This window comes from Battus philenor, unplaced genomic scaffold (assembly GCF_028537555.1).
Source record: "Battus philenor isolate CCGP_79_NKW_IND1 unplaced genomic scaffold, ilBatPhil1.0.hap1 SCAF_10, whole genome shotgun sequence".
Lineage (NCBI taxonomy): Eukaryota > Metazoa > Arthropoda > Insecta > Lepidoptera > Papilionidae > Battus > Battus philenor.
The window spans coordinates 9963775-9983242 of record NW_027181662.1 but is presented as its reverse complement, the minus strand read 5'-3'; the positions used below and the strand labels follow the sequence as shown (position 1 = coordinate 9983242).

The following is a 19468-nucleotide window of genomic DNA, read 5'->3' as shown; positions in this document are numbered from 1 at the left end:
GTTTAAGTCCGTGCAATTACTAACCGCTGGGTGAGGCGTGGTTTAATGCGTCAAGGGGTTGTATGCAAATTGCTTGAGCTATGCAGGCGGCGGTCTCCGAGAGCGCTCGTTAGCCGCACTATTCTGCACTTATTAATTCAACTGCGTAATTTATAGCGGTCCGCTGCATCGGCTGGACGCATAAATTTTCGTAATTGGAACTTAATGCGGGCCGTTAGATTTAGGAACGCGACGGGAATAGTTACCTCCGGATGATTTGGTTCATTGCCGCGACGCTGTTAGAAATAATGTGCATTGTTATTGGATGACGGTGAAATTTAATATACAGTTATTTGGCTTTAGAACATGTTTTAAAATTTAACCTTAATTAAAATGAAAGACCGAGAATAACTATATACTTTCTTACTTACTTACTTACTTAATCTCATTGATAATTAGCTGTATTATTGTTTATTATATTGCCTTAGAAATATTAACAACTTACTTCCTTAGACGCGGTTCTGTCAAAATTTCGAAGCTGTGAAGTGGACGTTAAAAGTACATAGCTTTTCTTTGCAGAATGCTATAAATAACATGTTTTCAAAGTATATAATACAAAAAAAAATTACCCAAATCAATGCAATCGTTTCAAGTAGTTAAATAACTTGTGTAAAGATGATATATGTAATTCCAGAAAAAACCAAACTTATGCATAAATTTCGCAATACTTTTCTAATAATATACTAATTATGAAACAAAATTTAAAATCTTATAAAAAATAGAGACAGACACCTGATAAATACAAGAAATAGTTAACAAATAGGTTTCGGTGTACGCGTATATTACAAAGTTCCACAAGATATCTTGAGCTTTCGTTTATTCAAGAATTTTTAGTTGATTGTAATGTTTGAAACAGGGTTCGTTAACTCATCTACGTAATTGATATTTTAGTGACAATATATAAATATAAAAAATGTACATGAAAAATTGTTATATACCATTGCAAAGAGCAACTGTTGAAATTATTTCATGCTTTTCTCAACAGAACAGCTAGCCCGTGTTAGTTTACCACTTATATTGTTAAAATAATCGTCGATTCAAATGTGAATGTAAATGTCTACTTGAATAAACATATTTTGAATCTTGAATTTGTTTTATTTTTAATTTCTTTTATATTTAATTTCTTTAAGATATGTTCAAAAGCAATTTACTGATAAAATTTTATTGATAAAATAATTACTATATTTTTAAAATAGTAAAAGGCAATACCTTTTAGTTTTACTTAAGAGTGGAAGCTAGATTCTTCCACGTTACTATATTTATCAAAATATTATTAAATATTATTCAATATTTTACATCTCTGCTTAAAGGCGGACTCTTGCCCGTATGTATAGCCGCTGTAACATTTAGTTTTGTTAGTTTTAATCACTTGGGCCGTAGACGGGGCGCGATATTCCCTTAAGTAGCGTAAGGCTGTACTGCAGCCTCCAGCACTAATGTGCTATGACTCTACCGATTTACATAATTGCTTAGCACTGTAGGCGTGGGGAATTGTACATGTAAATAATAAATAATTATTTACAAAAGTGACAAGCAAATGTTAGTCACTTTAATTTTCGTCGAAACTTAATTTGATGTGCCTCGATAAATTATAACAAAATAGCAAATATCTGGGCGCATTTAGAACGCCCTTATAATTCGTGAATGTGTTTAACATCCCCTCTTCTTCGTCAAACCCTCGTTAAAGTCCAGTGATTAAATATCGCCTCTCACGTATTCAGGCCGCATCTTCGTTAAGCGTCAGCCGTTTGCTGCCGAGCAATTATAATTAAGAATTAATCCTGCTAGGGAAGTTCCATCTCGTCTTGTAAATGGTCAAAAATATTCACGTTAAACGAACATCAATTTTATTTCAGAAAGAAATTTTTGAATGCATAAATATTAATACAAAAAACCTGTTATCCGTTACACATACTAATTTAACTACATTCTGAATGCTTTAATTTTGTACAAAACTTCATCTAAAAGAAAATTATATGTTATTTTCTTTTAGATTACTTGACATAATTTAATTATTGAATTCGAAAAATCAAATGGAAGCCTCGCATAACGATAACAAAATTATACTAATTCAAAAATAGAAAGGACTACTAATTTATTGTGTGCAATTTATGATGCCCACATAGTTATGTAGCTTCTTTCTGATAGTAGGGTGAAATAACTTGGGTGAGAAAGCTACATTCGTAACGCAACGAAATAACTCCGACAAATCTTACGAGTATCTAATGTGCGGTGTACTTCAATAAATACACTGAAAAAAGCTTCGCATGGTTTGAATACAATATTACAGAAATATTTCCTCCGACCGAGCACCCCGGCATAGCATACATCGTCTGAGATGTAAGTTTTCGCACGCTGCGTGAATATTTATGGACGCAACGTATATGTTCGCAAATGTTACGAATCCCAATTTATTGCCAATCGATTAGCACCCTTGCGTACCCTCTGCTGCTTTATTTAATTGAAGCGTTCCCGTGATTGGATTCGTAGATGGACGCTACCACGGAGTTCTCCGAAAATGTAATTATCGGAAAAGGTCTGTACAGTTGCGCAAATTTATAGGCAATACTTTAATACATTATGTTTTATTTAGCTACTGAAAGACAACGAATTAAAGAATATTGTTGTCTAAGCAAAGTGTAGGTGCTTAAATACCTACGTCCGCATTCTCACGTCTTGCCGCATGTAAATATGACACCCTATAAACTGAATGTTTTATAGGGCTTCACTATCATTCCAATTTATCCTGGACACTTTTTGTCTAGTTCGAGGGTGTTCGATTATTAGGGGTGAATTTATGGCCTTTATGGCTCTTTTGGTTGCTGACAGCAGAATTGTTTTAAAATGACTATCAAAACAAAATAAAAAGTATAATTTTACATTTGACGGTTTTTGAACTAATACATAAACAAGAATATGTTAAATTAAAGGGCCATTCTGTTTTCCTATGAGAGATATAGAAGGCAAATGAGTTCGAAATCGCTGCTAATGCCGTAAACTAGGCGCCGAATGCCACGTAAACCCGATAAATTTGAGCAGAATTTGCAATTTATCAAGCACGCACAGATCGATATCGGGCGGGAGCCGCCTTCCCGCATTGTAATCCGTTGTTTGGGCCACGGTATCGAGCGAACTAACAAAATATTCTGATCTCGTACCGATGTAACGCCCTCTGCCGTCGGCCCTCGCTATTTATACCTCTGTTATTGGCACTTCTTCAATGTCAGACGCACCCTGCGACCATCCCCTGATCCCTTTAGCCCCACGGATGCCCCCTGGTATCCCCAAACATACATTACGACACACCGCTCGAATACTGAGGGCGACAATGGCTAACATAAAATTATATCAATTGCTAGGGTTTTATTTTGATATTGTAATCACGAATTCAACACTTTACCTCTCGGGGTTGATTGAACTTCTATTGATCGTAATATAAATCTATTTGCAGCTCAGTTGAAAGTTCTTTCTAAACGTTAAACTTACGGTTAATTCTTATTATGAAAATATTAAATGCTTTTTTTATTATCGAAGTAATACGACCAGCAGTACACGTTAATTAAAATAAAAAAAAATCGTATATTAGTTGTATCGAGCGGTTTTAATTACTCGGCGGGTTTGCCGGTTGAGGACTCGTGCGTAGGTTGTAGCTCCATTCATATTTTATGCTGTTTATATTACAGTTTATCGTTAAAGCTAATGTAATAGCATGTATGGCGGATTTTTTAAAGTTAATAAAAAACTCAAAAAAGTAATGTCATGTTGTTAAATTAATTTCGACTTTATATTACAAATAATTTACACTTTTGATCAATTTTCAATGTTTTCAAATAATTTACGAAATTTAGCTTACATTCATAAAATTGGCACGAAGTGATATTTGTCTAAAAGTAATTACAAAGTAAATAATTGTTAATCAATACAACACTCAGAATAAAACGTCACTTTATTTCGCTGGTGTGTTAATGTCTTGGATTCAATGAGTGTACGGGTGGTTAGAGTAGTAATTAAATATTTCTTGATTATAATTTCCCAACGGTTGTTTCAACATAAAACCTATGCATTATGTGTAAAACATGGATAAATTTCATAATTCATGCATGCGAAAGCCAGACAACTGTAGCGTTATTGCAAACTCCGTTTAGATAAAGTCGTTAAGTAACTTTAATATTATTATCGAGTTAAAAAAAAACATGCGCGCATCCAAAGGAACGCAGTCGGCCGATTTCAAAAGGAAAACGCGTCAAAAATTCTCGGATCGTACAATTAAGCTTCTCTACAATAAAATCACATTTTAATTTCTCATCGGAGGTGATTAAATAACGTAAAAGTCGTATTAATTGGACGCACACGTACACGTTATTGTCCAGTTGGCGTTTCTTTTTTCGAAAGAGACAACAAAACAGTTTTTATAAGTTCATTTATTTAAATCTCCTCCGTGCCGTGTAAGTGGGCACACGTAAATTTCTGCGTCGCACGGAACTTAATTATAGAAGCGTTCATAATTATAATGGGCGAGCTTGGGGACCATAAAACATTGTAGAGTCATTAAAAAATACTGTTTTACATTTTAATAGGAATACCGCGTAATTTTAGGAAGTGAATATTGAAATGTTTCGTTGTACGCACCTATTAATTCATTTTTCATCTAATAAACGACGTGGTTTGTTTTTAAATAGCTTTCAAAAGTTTTGTATAATGTATGTCAACGTTAAAGAACTTATTACTTTGATGGTCGCGTAACATTTTTCTTATTCTTGTATCGACAAGATGCAACAAAACTCGCTGATGTTCGGTCTTTTGTTGCCTGAGTTACTGACTCTTTAATCTAACATTCGAAGTTTTATGTAGTTACTTGTATTATAAATCTTTTATTCGTCAATAAACAGTTTAACTTAATTAATAATAATCCAAAAATGCAGTGATATCGCAATTTTCCGTAAGAATATCGATGCAAGGCTATAAAAATAAGAAAATCAGACAAAAACCCGAACAAATGTTGGTCTCAGCCAAAATCGAACTACTGCATTGTTATATATTACATAATTTTTTCACGCGGCTCTTTTTTAAGTGTAAAAGCCTTAAACGTTTTTGTTGTGAAAGAAGGTTTGCGTTCACCCCTTTAAAGCCTTCACTACCTATTTCCAATCATTACGTATAAAAGTAATTTTTTCTCACGTCTCGCTCCACATTGAAGCAGTATATAAAGGTAAAGAGTTAAATATGTATTTAGTTTTTTCGTGGTTGGTTCAAAACAATGGCAGCAAGTGTGAATAAAGCACGTTATTTCAGTAAAAACATTTATTACACAAGTGCATGTCATTTCATTCCGCAAATGTAGTACTCCAGGTGAAAACGTCCCCCACTGGTTATATATCAAGATGCGTATCTCAGATTTACGCGGCGAGCTTGTTCGCGATTGTATCTCTCAGATTAATGCACACGGGCCGCATAGAGCGCCTACCCACAGCTCGTAATATAATTCCATCCCTTTATCTTGTTATTTATTCACCTTAACGACGCGAGCCTTTATTTTTATTGTTTTACATTTGATTAAAGTGCTTGTATACTTTTAACTTGTGGAGACGTCTACTGTTTATCTCTACTAACATATTTAAATATATCGCCCACTGTTTAATGAACGTACCGTAGGAGGGAATATCCTTAATCGGATAGGAATCATCACTAGGTGTCTATTATGTAGGGAACTGCACGAGATAATCAACCACCCAATGCGTAGTTAATGCTCACATAAATTGATTAAATTTACTCTCAGTTACGAAAATGGCCTCATTTTAATTACGTCTCAAAGCTTGCAATAAAGGAAGTGGTTGCTTATGCGTTGAAATGTTGCAGTTATGTTGCAAGTGTCATAGTTCAACGTGCGTTTATTTTCTTTATGGTGCCGCAATGCGAGTTGCTCGAAAGGCCGTAAATCACCTTCGAGCATGTCGCCCGGTTTCCTCGAACGTGTGTAAGTGCCCAACTCTGGTCAGCGAGCCAATTTGTTTTTATTGAGACTACCCTCCAGTTATGCAAACTGGTAGGAAACGCTGAGCTCGCTGTAAACAAACGCGACCGCGTCCAGTCATTGCGGAGCTACGAATGCGTAACCCTTCACCGCATCGGTTCCGTAAGTTCGCTCGCACGCTTCGAGCTCTCGATAAGTTGGTCGTTACAACCACGTCCACCTTTAATCTCGACGCGAATGTTTTCACAAGCGGCCGCGTTCGGCCTCTGAGCCGTGATCAGACCCGTGTAAACAATACTTAACGTTAATAGAGATATAAATTGTACACATTTCATTTAATCCCTTTGAGAGCTATCGACACCTAATACATAACATGATTGCTCGCTATCGGTGCGCGCACGCCCCATATTCAAAACCTGTGGACTTTCGTACTTTGCCCTTCATTCTGTTTGCGTCTTAACGTTAGATCAGACTTCACAAACAGCGATCCTAAGCTAACATTGCCACGATTTACGTTCAACCTTATAAATTCAGCTGTTTATAAGCTCTCTGCGAACGTTTTAACTAATGTAGCGTTGAATTTCATATAATAAACTGTCTAGAGCGTAGCATTACTACTAGTATACCTACGGTTCAGCTTGTGATAGACTCATAAAATAAATTCGCAGCGCCGCTTTGGCAGACTACATGGTGGTTCTGAAATTATCGTAACGTAGTCGGCGTAAGCAGAGTAAACTTAACAACGCAAGTTCGTCGGACTATTGAACAAAGTCTCCATTCACGTCCCAAAAGCGACTGAAACACATCCCAAAGGACATTATAGAGAACAACTCAAACATAAAATTACGTAACGGGATCGACGCCAATGCATGCATAAGAATTTTTTCAATCAACTGTAAGATTTTGCAGCTACTTATTACCAATCTAGCGAGATTCGACTGAGAATATTCAATCGCTTTTTATTTTGGGTCAAAGTAACCCGCCTGACTTGCCCTTTCAATATTCATGTTATTCGGCTACTTCTTACTGATATCTTTTGACATTTAAATTCGTACTGAAGTTGCCAATTTAATTAATAATTTACTGCGCACTACGTCTATCAATTAGTGTGCATATACGTAATCAGCTCGTTGACTACACTAGCTTATTCTGGATTTTTGAAGTGGACGTAAAATACTTATGTATATTGTAGACGCTTGAACCGATACGGTTTTCATTTTTAATTTCTACGAACGTTTTAAATTATTTGGATAATTTTAATAATGAATCTTTTTCGAGACAGAATTGTCTTGGATATGTCGGTTACATATGTTTATATCCTTCATTATTTCTGAGTAGTGAAATTAAATGTTTTTGTTGGAGATCGAACCCGATATTAAAACCTTAACGATTACTCTGCCACTGTTTTACTATTTTGTTTATTAATAAAAATGTAATCGTTATTAATGTAAACTTTGATAAAAAATGTCAAATTTTATGATAAAATTTTGAATGATTCATTGCGATCTTTGGATCACAGCCAATATAATTTACGTGTTATGCATCGTCGAGTTAAGTCTGTCGTCAAATGTAACTGGGTAGACATATAAATGTCATTTAATACAATATATGTTAAAGGTTATTAAGAAAAAAACTTTACTAGTATAAAGTATATATAAACGTGGTCTCACCCTCAGTGCGTTTTTGCTCACAGTTGTTTAACTAGCCCTGGAAGGACTATGCTTGGGATTTTTTACGAAATCAAATCAGGAAAAAGATGGTTTATAAATAAACGCAAGATTCCGATATAGACCAGGGAACATAGAGTGCAGAATTGAGGGCCGCTGGGGTCTTAATTTTCTGAAGTGGCGACCATAGTTCAGCAAGTGCATTGTGGGAAGTGTACTAACAAGGTGGTAAGGTGATCTTTTTTAAGTCATCGGAAGATGTTGGAAGGCCGACCGATCCTATAGGAAATCAAGGGAGGGGGGAGGGGGCTAATTTTCATTAATGCACGTCTTATAGCTGAAAGGATGATGATATATTAATAACGAATATTTACATACATGAATATTTTTCAAAGCTCGTATAAAAAAAACTTGTAATGTATGACATCTTACACTTTTGTTTTCCTGAGATATAGGTAATTTTATTGTTCATTCTTATAAGAGTTAATCCCGCTATGTAAATTCCGCGCGCATTGACCATTCAAGTCAAACGATCCAACAATTTACTGTATACCGTCTTTTGAAGGAAATTATGTTGGTACCAATGATTGGCTTTACAAAACAGTATGTAAATCTAGGAGCCGGTGCATTAAAATATTGATGTATTCATAGGACAAGGCGACAGTCGCAGCATTCCAAGTTAAGTCATACTCATAGCTCCGACTGCTAACAGATAAGCGTAATATATCTTGATACATAATTTGCTAATCAATTATGGAAAATTTATTAATATAATTGAGTTGCATATATTTTGTCATGCGGTTCTAAAGGCTGGTTTAAAGGGTTCACTTCGCTTAAATTGTATTTGAAACGGGTGAATTTATAGCTCATTTGCTCTCAATAAATATATGACATCTATCTATCCAGATATCAATGGTTTGAGAAATAATAAATAACGTAATGATAATATAATAAGAAAAATCTGTGCTTTATTATGAATAGGTGCATCGTTCCCTACCGAGTCTTACCTTCCACGTTATTCTAGTCCAAAAAAAAGCTATTGTGACTGTATGAGTTGCATAATTTTAATTTAATTTTCTTCTTGGAATGGCAACTCAGAATTTCTTAACAATTACGAATTTTAGTAACGTTTAACCATACTGTTGTACTGAGCTAAAGGCAAAGACAGAGGTAAGTATCAACCGCTTCGTTCCACTAATAGTTCCTTCTTACGTTTTTCTAAAGTACAGTATAGCTATTTCAACAGCACTATCCATAGTCTTATTTAAGATTTTGAACTGTACTTATATATTCGGTGGACAGAAATAATACCAAGAAATGCACAATTTATATCATTGGTTCGTAATGCGGTAGTAATGATCCGTTTACACTTAGGCAAAATGTTAGCCTACATCTATCATTTGTTTAGTGCAAAGTATGTTGTTTGTTCCTTGCTTGATTGCTTGGCGTCTTATAAACTGTTCTGTTTAACATATTATTGAAATGCGTGGTGAATGTCATACAAAAAAATCACGGTTGCTATGGACATAACAGCAAAACGATTACTGAAAATTGTTTTAATAATATAAAAAAAAACAGAGTGACAAAGAGTCAATGATTTCAACAGTCAAAATCTTTAAATTTATTTACAACTGTTAGCGCCCGTAACAGTTTTCGGTGGTTTTATTAGCTTACAAAGGTTTGGTTGAAAGGATGATATTTATCCATACTTCATTATTATCATTTTCGCCATAGGATGTCTACCGCTCACCATATTCAACTCAACACTCCCTTATACATTTCCCAAAGGATTGTTCGGAAGTAGCCTGCATCCTGCGAGCTAGGACGTTTTGCCTTGTTCGCAGTTCCGTGGTCTCCACCCCAGAACTGAAAGGCTACGGCGGCTGTTTATTCAGCACGCTGTCATTTCGTACTTGATTTTTATTACCTGTGTCCGGTGAACGTAGCATGCAAAAGAAGATGCTAAGACTCGTGTTGATTTTTCGGATCAAAATATTATTTTGTTATTTACAATAAGACATATTAGTGTTTAGTGTTAAGTATAACCTAAAAACAACAAAAATCAAAGGACATATGAATAGAATTTACATATATTTGTCATTAAAATGATAAGATTAATTTTATTTACACGACAGAGCTGTCTTTTGGTTCGACTGATAGTGAAAGGTCAGCGTAACCCAGGGTATGCCTGACAAAATGTTTGTATGGAAATAAACCATAAAAATAATTTACTGTATATCCCTTTGAATTTTTAGCTTGACACATCCTCTGTGTAAAGTTAGGTACTTTTGTTACATGTTACACAAAAACCTTTGTAAAAAGAGTTTTTAATCGACGATTTGTTAAAGCTTTCTATGGTTTATCAATATTTGTTTGAAAGGTTATTAATTGTTTTCGTATCGAAGAATTTATAGTAATTTTTTTAACAAACATAACGTTTCCACGGACAAAAATGTTATGTATTTCAGCAATTGTATGTACCAAAACATTAGTTTTGTGTATTAAGTTGTTGTGTGCAGAGTATTAACACTGCATAAAACTTCTTACCCAGTTCCTTAAAATAAAAAAAAACAAATGGTAAACTTAAGACTTAAATCGCAGTCTCCACCACTCTGGGCCACATTCGCAAACACAATGTCACTTAATAAACTATGGTGCGAGCTGTGCTCGGGATTCTTCTACTCAGGAATGAGGAGATTCGTAGGCGACCTAAAGTAACCGAGATAGCGGATTGGCAAGTTCAAGAAGCAGTTGGTTGCAGGTCACCTTACAGCTGAAATGGTGATGAAAATGAAGCATAGATAATACACTTTAAAGTGAAAGTGTTTTGCGCTCACTCGCAGTAATGGTAATATTACCATATTACTTGATTTTGTACATGGCTTTAGTTGCGATGTTAATAACTGTCTGCTTGACTAAATTTCGTCCTGATCTCTATTATCTCGCTAAAAAAAATTAGGTGTACTATGAGGTAAAAAATTCGTTTTAAAAATAAATAAGAATTAATCTAAAGAAAAGGTGTAATGTTCTATAAAGGTTATACAAAACCTCTTAAACCACCTAAAGATTTTATATCGTTGATGGTATCTACTATACGACTAAATTTTCATACCTGATCTTTTCTGATTATTATTACTTTCGGAAAATTAAGAACAATGAAAAAAAATTTGAACTGTTTTTTTGAATATTTTTTTCACAAGAAATAATAAAAATATAATACGAGTATTATGCGCTACAAGATACAATGTCGTGTTTTATTTTGCCGAAAGTTTGAATTATATCATAATATATCAAAAAAATTTCGGCTGTAAAAACATTGCAATCATTTATGTAAATAAAGATGCAGAATTGCATTATTTTGAACCGATAAGAAAGATTATGGTAAAAAATGCTTATAAAATTATCAATTTATTACATAATTATACACAGTAATACAGTGTACACGTTGTTACTCGTATAATATGTGAAATAATAAATATATGAAACAATATTCCGGCATCTTCTTTCTACTTTCATTATATGGTTTCTTTTAATGTGTCACCTACATGTGTCAATTGTAAAGTTTTATTTGTAAAACGGGCACTCATATGAGCGTAATTTGGCCGATAATTGTTTTTTTTTGTTGCATCTACACTGTTAGGTTATTGTTATTTACGGATTTTGTATGCTAGATGTAACTTTGCTCGAAGATTACTACGGAAACTCGGCTAGCGCCGCTATATCACATTAAATATTGCTAGATTGTTTAGCCGAGCTCTTGGATCACTTAGACAGGCGCTTCATGAAGTGATCTGGAGCATAAGTAAAGGAACTCCGGCGTAGGCTGCGACTCAATACGCATTTAACATTCCTACTCAAAGGCGCTCATTGCGTGCGCGTAGCTCTTGACTAAGACGCTTGTCCTGGCTAATATTTTCGGATTTATAGAACAGATTCGGAAAGCGTTAGTGCTGGGGAAAAATGGCGGAAGAAACTCTAGCAGCGCATCTTTCTTGATTGTCTTCGCCTATACGTTCTTCACCGACGGCTTTATTTTGATTAGCAGCCAATTTTTCTGTAAGCTATTTGTCTTATTGTTGTCGCGTCGTCCGAAGAGACAAGATCATTTCTTAGCTTCAAAATGATGCGACGTTTGATTATCCCCGGAGGGAATTATTTTATTTACGGTTGTCTTAAAATCAACGAATTTAAGCGATAATTGTAAAGAAATTGAATAGAAAATTTAATCCAAATATATATTTCTCGTGCGCAATATATCATCACTAATTTTTTTTATTAAAGTACAGTGTTACAAGTGTACTAAGCACTTTTTGCATTATGATTATCACTCAAAAATAATATTTTTTTATTGCAATAAATATTAAAAAGCAATCCGTTGTTGATTTTAATTATTGTTTACGTGGCATACGTTAACGTTACGGATATTAAAAGAGCTGCCAGAGTTAATTGAATTACAAATAACAAACGCACGTACTGCCAACAAAAAGCTAAAGATAAAATCACTTTACGAATCATGTTTCACATTATTCTTTTAACTTACAAGCAATCAAATATATTACTATAGTAAGAAGTCGTAATATTTTATAGCATACTAATTTACACGTATCTTACTTAAAAAGAGCCGCAATTTATACACTAGTAAGCGGAAATGTGCAAATGTTTTACAAAGAACTGCTACAAAAACTTAACCCGAAAAAATGTAAAACATTTCATGTTTAAATTAATAGAACTGGCTTATATATCGCTGCTATAATAAAAAACTGTGTCTACGTTACTACGTCTTCTCTAGAATTTTGCAGGAAGCGACGAAACGGACGGATTAAATAAATCACCGTTACGAATTATCGCTCGTGTCTGGATATAGCGATTTTCAAATTAACTGAAACCAGTAAGCCGTTTACATTTCAAATACAATGTTAATAACACAGTCCGGCGTCACGGCGTCGATAGCGCCAGCCATTAGTCAAGTCGTACAAACTTATCGAGTCGTTCAAAATAAAATCATTATCCAATTATTAATTTACTTGCGAAAAATTTAATAATTTAAATTTGTTGCTAAAATCACTGTGAAGCTGTCCCGCGACATTCGCAAGTTATCTGTACATTGTCTTGTACATACAGTCTGTGCAAGTATCACATGTCTGCACTGCATATCTAACTATTAACTCGCGCGGAGGCCAATAACCTTTTTGCACATTTTCGACTTGACGCTAAAATAGCTTGTTACGTAATAAGCGAAATAGCAACAATCGTGGCCTTGAACGACAAATGTACGCGACGTTTTTTAACGCCATAGACTTACTTGGGCGCCTTAGACATTCTTTGCCGCTATCTAACGGAAATTACATTAACATTTCTTTGTCTGTTGTAAAAAGCCAAGAAATTCATTTTGGATCAAGACTATGCTTTACTTTGGTAGTTTAATCATTACCGAAAACAACGAAAGTAGAGCAACGGTGAGATAAGCTATCTCTGTGCATAATAATAAACGTTGGAAGCTCAATGCGAATCAATAATATGTTCCGATTTCAGCTTGAGTTATTCCTATAATTTACACTTTCAAAAATCCGGTCACTTACATAGGTCCGACGGTATAAGTGTCAGCGCTCTTAAAACGATTTAAATAATAAAAAAATACATATTTTGTTCCTCTATTATCTTTCAAAGATGTAAATTTTTAGTCATAAAATTAAAATTTTACCAAAAAAAATAGCATGTTTTAATCAGATCATAGTTAAAGCTTTTAAAAACAATGTTTTCGAAAAATATTAATATAACGTATGCTTACTTAAAAATGTTCTTTAATGATTAGAAATATTTTCGCATGATTTTATATTGATGAAAATAAAACAAAAGTCTTTAACAAAACCAAAATAATATCAAAAAATAACATGCCACTAAACAACACATAGTTCAAGTTTTATTAAAACAATGTTTCTATTACTAATAATATAAATATAACTTATGTATACTTATAGAATGTTATTTAAAGATAAAAAAAATGTTTTCGTTTGTTTTTATAGCAAGCAAAAGAAAAACTTGTATCTGCTAATAAGAATTTGGCGCCAACGCGCAGATGCCGTGTCGGTTTGTCTATGACAGTCACGTCCACAAATCTGGTACTCTGTTTATACAACACTATGCCGCGGGCCCGACTCGTTAAATTTTTATTGCCGCAAGGTCGCCACTTTATGGTCAATTCTCAGCTGTTATTGTTCGCAGGCGGAGGTTTTTTCACTAGTCTCAAACGCCTTATAACTGTAGAGTTACGATTGACAGCGATTAGCTCATAATTGTTATGGAGCTATAAAACGATTTTTATAAGCACTAAAAGCATAATAAGTTTTGTTTGCTCGATTACTAAAATATATTGATGATAAAGGTGTATTAATGCGGCAATGTACGGATGAGCGCAGTGAAGCTATAAATTCGCGCGTGTGACTGTTTTATATCACGAATTTATCTGAAATACTGCACGGAAACGACTTCAGTTGTTTGCGGTAGCCGCTAGTGCGGATAAAAACGTAGCAGCGATTCAACTGTCTCGGTCGAATATTCTGTATTCAAGTATGTGATAGCAAGTCGATGTTTTGACTGCGATTTCGGTGATGTCAACTTTCGTAAAACGACCGCAAGCCGTTGGGTAATAAAGCAATTTGCGAGAGTGCCAACAAAACAATGGGGCTCATTCTAAGTTTGTTTTAACAGCTTTCGACACCGTGATTTAAAACCCTTTGACTTATACCTTATTTGTAAACATCTTCTTAGCACAAAGGAATGCAATTTTCAACAATAAGAGAATTTGCGCAACCTTATTACCGTGAACTTTTGTTATCCTTTTTTTTATAAAATAACCAAACTTTCACCAGAATTGTTGTTCTGAAACCCTTTAGTCTTTTGTACACAAAGAGTATATCTTTGTTTTATTATCATTTATATTTTGATTTTCTTTCTTATATTTATTGAATTTTCATATGTACGTACTATTTCATATATTTTTTGTTTTCGTTAATTTATTTCATTCTTTTTAATAAGGCTTTATGATTTTGTCATTATTTACTTATTCTGTAATCAGACTTGTAACAAGTATAAGATTGTGGAAACCATATAATGTTACATCATACACACTAAACTTATGTTAATAATGTTAATGTATAGACAAAATATAGCTACCTATCAGACACAATACTGCAAAGTTTCTCTATCCATTTTTTATTCTAATGTTTACGTTTATATTTCTTCCCCATTGTCCGAAGTTTGTTGAGAAAGTGCCAATTCAAACTACCTTAATAAACCCTTTATCCTCCTTTTGTGTTCTTATTTCAGTAAAAGGTAGGTGAGTTTTTTGCCGCTATTGTGTCACATTTTTTTTTAAATAAAAAGGTAGCTACTTGTGCAAACTTTTTAAAGAGTAATTCAGTTACGTTGTTTGAATGTCAGACAATGTTTTGGGTTATACTTGTCATATTGCGTTGATATTTATTCGTTTATTACTTTAAAGTATATAGTATTCTAAATATGGATTGTATGTGTATGTACTCTAATGCCTTCGATCCACTGTAAAGAGTAAACTGCATGCTTTATGAACCCGAAAAATATATTTTTCATGGACAGTAATATAATTTCAAATTATATTCTATGAATAGTAAAAATATTTTTATATAATATTATAGAGGTATAGAGGCACATAAGTCGCCAAAATTAGTTAAGTTATTAATAGTGGAATTCAACGATGATTTACAGAAATTTAATTGCAATGATTCAACGAAGCAATGTCAAATGAATAATTGCAAAAAAATCTTAAAGATGGCGAGGATATGGACTTTATAGGTCTTTACACATAAGCTTCAATTCTTTTAATAAATAAAGATGATTAATATTCATATTAGTTTGTTCACGTTAAGACCATGTGTCTTAATCGTTACATTCGAATTTTGAATTTCGAACGCCTCGTAGTTTCCCAGAATGCTACAATAAAGAGGTTGTATGTGGAATATTTATGAGAGACGTATTCTTAAAGAATTTTGTGAGCTTTCGGAAAGGTAATTTATTTACATCTTATTTCAGTGTTTATGTATAAATAGCTTAGTTAAAGTAACGTGGAAATAAAAAATAAATAAATAAGAATTATTAGAAATAAAAAAATGTTTATAGTTTTTGTCTAAATATTAGTAATTAACTGTTCTTACAATTTATGAATAAAGTTGGTAAAAAGTTCAGTAAATAAATCTCTCTTTATCTCTTTTAAACTTAATTTTCCGATAGTTGCGCAGAAGTGAACTAGATTTGTGGTTCAAATTGTCTAAGACAAATATAGTTAACAATAAAGATGCCTTACGCTGTTGTTTATGGGTTGATATGTTCACATGTAGCTGGGTGGTCCTTTTGTAATGTTAGAGTCATCTATTATACGAGTACAAAGTCGATAGAGTTAGACTTACGAACGAAGCGTATGTGTTAAGACCTTTATACCAATGGACGTAAGACTTAAAACTAAAAAAATAAAATAAAATTGAAACGATAAATACCATTAAACTCACCGCAGACCACGCGGTCGAAGGGGCTCATCCAATCTGGAAACGGAAAATCTATTATCAATCGTATTGAATGTTCATTGTTCCGGCACAGTCACATGCACAACATTAATAAAAAAGTAAAACTACGTAAACGTCAATAATAAATAAATGAATAAAGATAAAAAATTAAAAAGCATGATTAGTTTATTTTACGTATAGAGTACAAAGATATTTAAAAATTTTCAGCGATTTTTATAGCATAACACATATCACAATTAAAATGATAACTAAAAATAAATTATAACAATACTTATTTATAGTAATATACTTATATTGAAAAATACGACATAGAACGTGAACTTCGGTGATTATCTTTGTTATATAAGGTTGATATATATAATTTTAAATGACAATAACTTGATGAGATAAGTATTTCTTTGTATAAAACATAAGTGTAGTGCAGAACACATTAAGCGGTTGTATATAAATGTTTTTTTTTTTTAACTTTAATAATTTGTCATCCATTCTATTTATGATATAATCTTGTACAGTTTAAATTTACAGAGGCTTAAGTACAATAATAAAAATATAATACTTTTATATGTGATTTTAAACTACAATCGTCATTTAAAGTAATCACACACCTTGTATAGACAGTATACATATATAATAACTTTATATGATCTTTTTCATCATTATTTATTCTGTATATAACCAAATTTTGACTTTGAAACCACATTTAATTAATCGTTATCATATTGACATTGTATTTTAGTATTACGGAACAATTAGGTAGGCTTTAATTAAGGACGAAGTTAGTTAAGTTCTTTAATGTTTAATTAGAGCTATTCCACTATCGTTCGGAAACGTCAAATGAGAAAGTATGCAATCCTTAATTACTTGTTGGTGCATGCAAAACTTGATTAAGTAGCGAGCATTATATCGATTGCACATGAATAATTTAGTCATGTTACCAACTGTATTTTTTTGGAAAATAATCCTCGATTGTCATCCTTTGATTACGAATTAAAAATGCAGGGCGACAGTTAATAACGTTCCTCCGGCAAATTTCTGATGTTTTCTTTTTTACAACATTTACGTAATTAACTTTCTAATTAGTAATTATTTATACGACTTTCACGCTACGTAAAATTAAATTAAAAAGATAATGGAATACAGTGCTCCCTTTTTAGTATTAAAAGTTATGTTAAAAAATTATTTTCTTCTAATAGTAACGCTGGTTACAAGAAGAACTAAAGCAAATAATTCCTTTTTTTAAAGACTTGTCTACATTCTATCTAAAATTATTTAACTTTATAACGTGTATTTATTTATATATAATAATTGTATTCAGAACGAAGTGAGAGAATAGTAATATCATTTATTTTACTTTTTACTTATCTTCCTTTTGTGTAAACCATTATTTTGTTTAGAAAAGGTTTTCATTTGAAATAATTTTTTTTATAAAATTATGACTATTTTTAGAATTTTCAAAGCACAGCGTAAATTTGAAGAGACGTTAATATTTTAAGTTTATTATAAAGGAAATTGTTGTAATTTTCTAAATGAAGAATAGACTAGATCAAATATTATATTTGACTAATTTTGTTAACATTACATGTTAAAAATCAGACGATTAAATTTACTTTTATTGTTTTCTTTTATAAAAAGATCATCTGATGTGCATATTAAAGTGTATCTATTATGTGGATAGTCGGCATAGTAATTAATAGCAATCAATAGCATGCAGGGCATTATCACACGGGTTTGGATGCAGCGCGATTGGTCGACGGCGGCCATGTTGGTTCGGCGCATGCGTCCCACGCGCGCGCACACATGTGACTACCTAAATATGCACCGATAGGGTAAGCGTCCTTACATCTCCAGCCATTGTTGCTTTGTAGTTTGATTTTGAACGTGACACTTATATTTTTATGACCATGTACACTTAAAACATGCATATATTAACTCAACAATTATTAAAAAAAAACTTGCAAATAATCTATTGTAATTAATTTGAAGTTATCGCACCTATTTCCAATGTATTAATTAAATCTAAGTATTAAATGATCACTCTATATACAATAGCATTCATTTATTTTGTCTCTTGAAATGCGACCAGTTAATTACTTCTAAACATATAGAGGCAGAGATAGTAAACTATAAATTTTATATACATGTATAGTACTTAATTCGAATTATGAAAACGATTAAAACTATATTATCATTTATATTCACAAGTTATTTATTATACGTAAAACCAATGAGCTTGAGGCAGGGTACCATTAGCGACAGAAAATGAGCTTATTAACTTGGCTTTTAAAAAAAGTAATATAAATAACGCTGTCTATATTTTTAATTAGAGCAAAGATTATTTTATAGATTAAGGAAAGTCAGTGCATTTTTAAAATGCTATATCGAAAGTGTCTAAAATATTTACACAGAGAAAGTCACAGCTTATATTAAATAAACTGATAACAAAATAATTAAATGTCTCGAAAAATACAGTAGAAAGTTTAGAAGTCGATAATTTTATTATTATGAATTATAACTTTACATAATGTGTACTTCATTTGCTGGAAGTATATAATTTAGACAATATAATAATATGAATGAATGTTATGAACTAGATTGAGTCTCTTGCTATTAAGAAATTTACCGTTTACAAGATTTAATTTTGTTGTAATATCTTTATTTATGTTTAATTTTAATCTATTATATTTATATTGGAAATAATTCGTAGGCGATATTAAGTACACTTAAAAATTAAGCTTTCTAAAACTGGCAACACCAGTCGACGTGTCCGCCATCTTATTTTCAAGCACGTGGTGTCGCAAGCACCTGCTGCCGTATTTTTGTGTCGCTTTCGTGCGAGACGGATACGCCGTTCCTCCGCTCTGGTCATTTTTATAATCTAACATTAGCAACAAATCACATAAATAGTCGTTTATGAAATAAAAACAAGTCGGTTATAGGCCATTCCAAATAATTTGATTGAGCTACGAGTCCATTACGATGGCACATCGGCTTTGATTATGAGGTTCTTTACGTGTCGCGTTATGGACGACCGACATATGCCAGGAAGGTCGGTAAAAAGCGGACGCAAAAATGTTTACGATTCACACGTTATTATAATGTGAGGAAATACGAATTTATACAAGAATACTTCAACTATGTCCTTTCGGGGTTCTTTCTTTAAAATTGGAGATTAGAGGAGTCATTCATGAGCTATAATTCTCTACTGCAAATTAAAACGAAACATATTAAAAATTTAA

General features: G+C 32.8%; 1 protein-coding gene across 5 annotated transcripts in view; it reads right to left on the bottom strand.

Annotated features, from left to right (window-relative positions):
- Nucleotides 1-19468, bottom strand: part of LOC137925467 (homeobox protein abdominal-A homolog) — a 190065-nt gene that overhangs the window by 21079 nt on the left and 149518 nt on the right. The window contains exon 2 of one of the 5 annotated variants that reach the window (XM_068768916.1): nucleotides 16206-16265. The exons of 1 other annotated variant lie outside the window; for it this stretch is intronic. In XM_068768916.1, coding sequence (XP_068625017.1) covers nucleotides 16206-16265 — 60 coding nt within the window. The remainder of the gene's footprint in view (nucleotides 1-16205; nucleotides 16266-19468) is intronic. 3 more of the 5 variants (XM_068768923.1, XM_068768931.1, XM_068768939.1) reach the window with 3 other exon arrangements.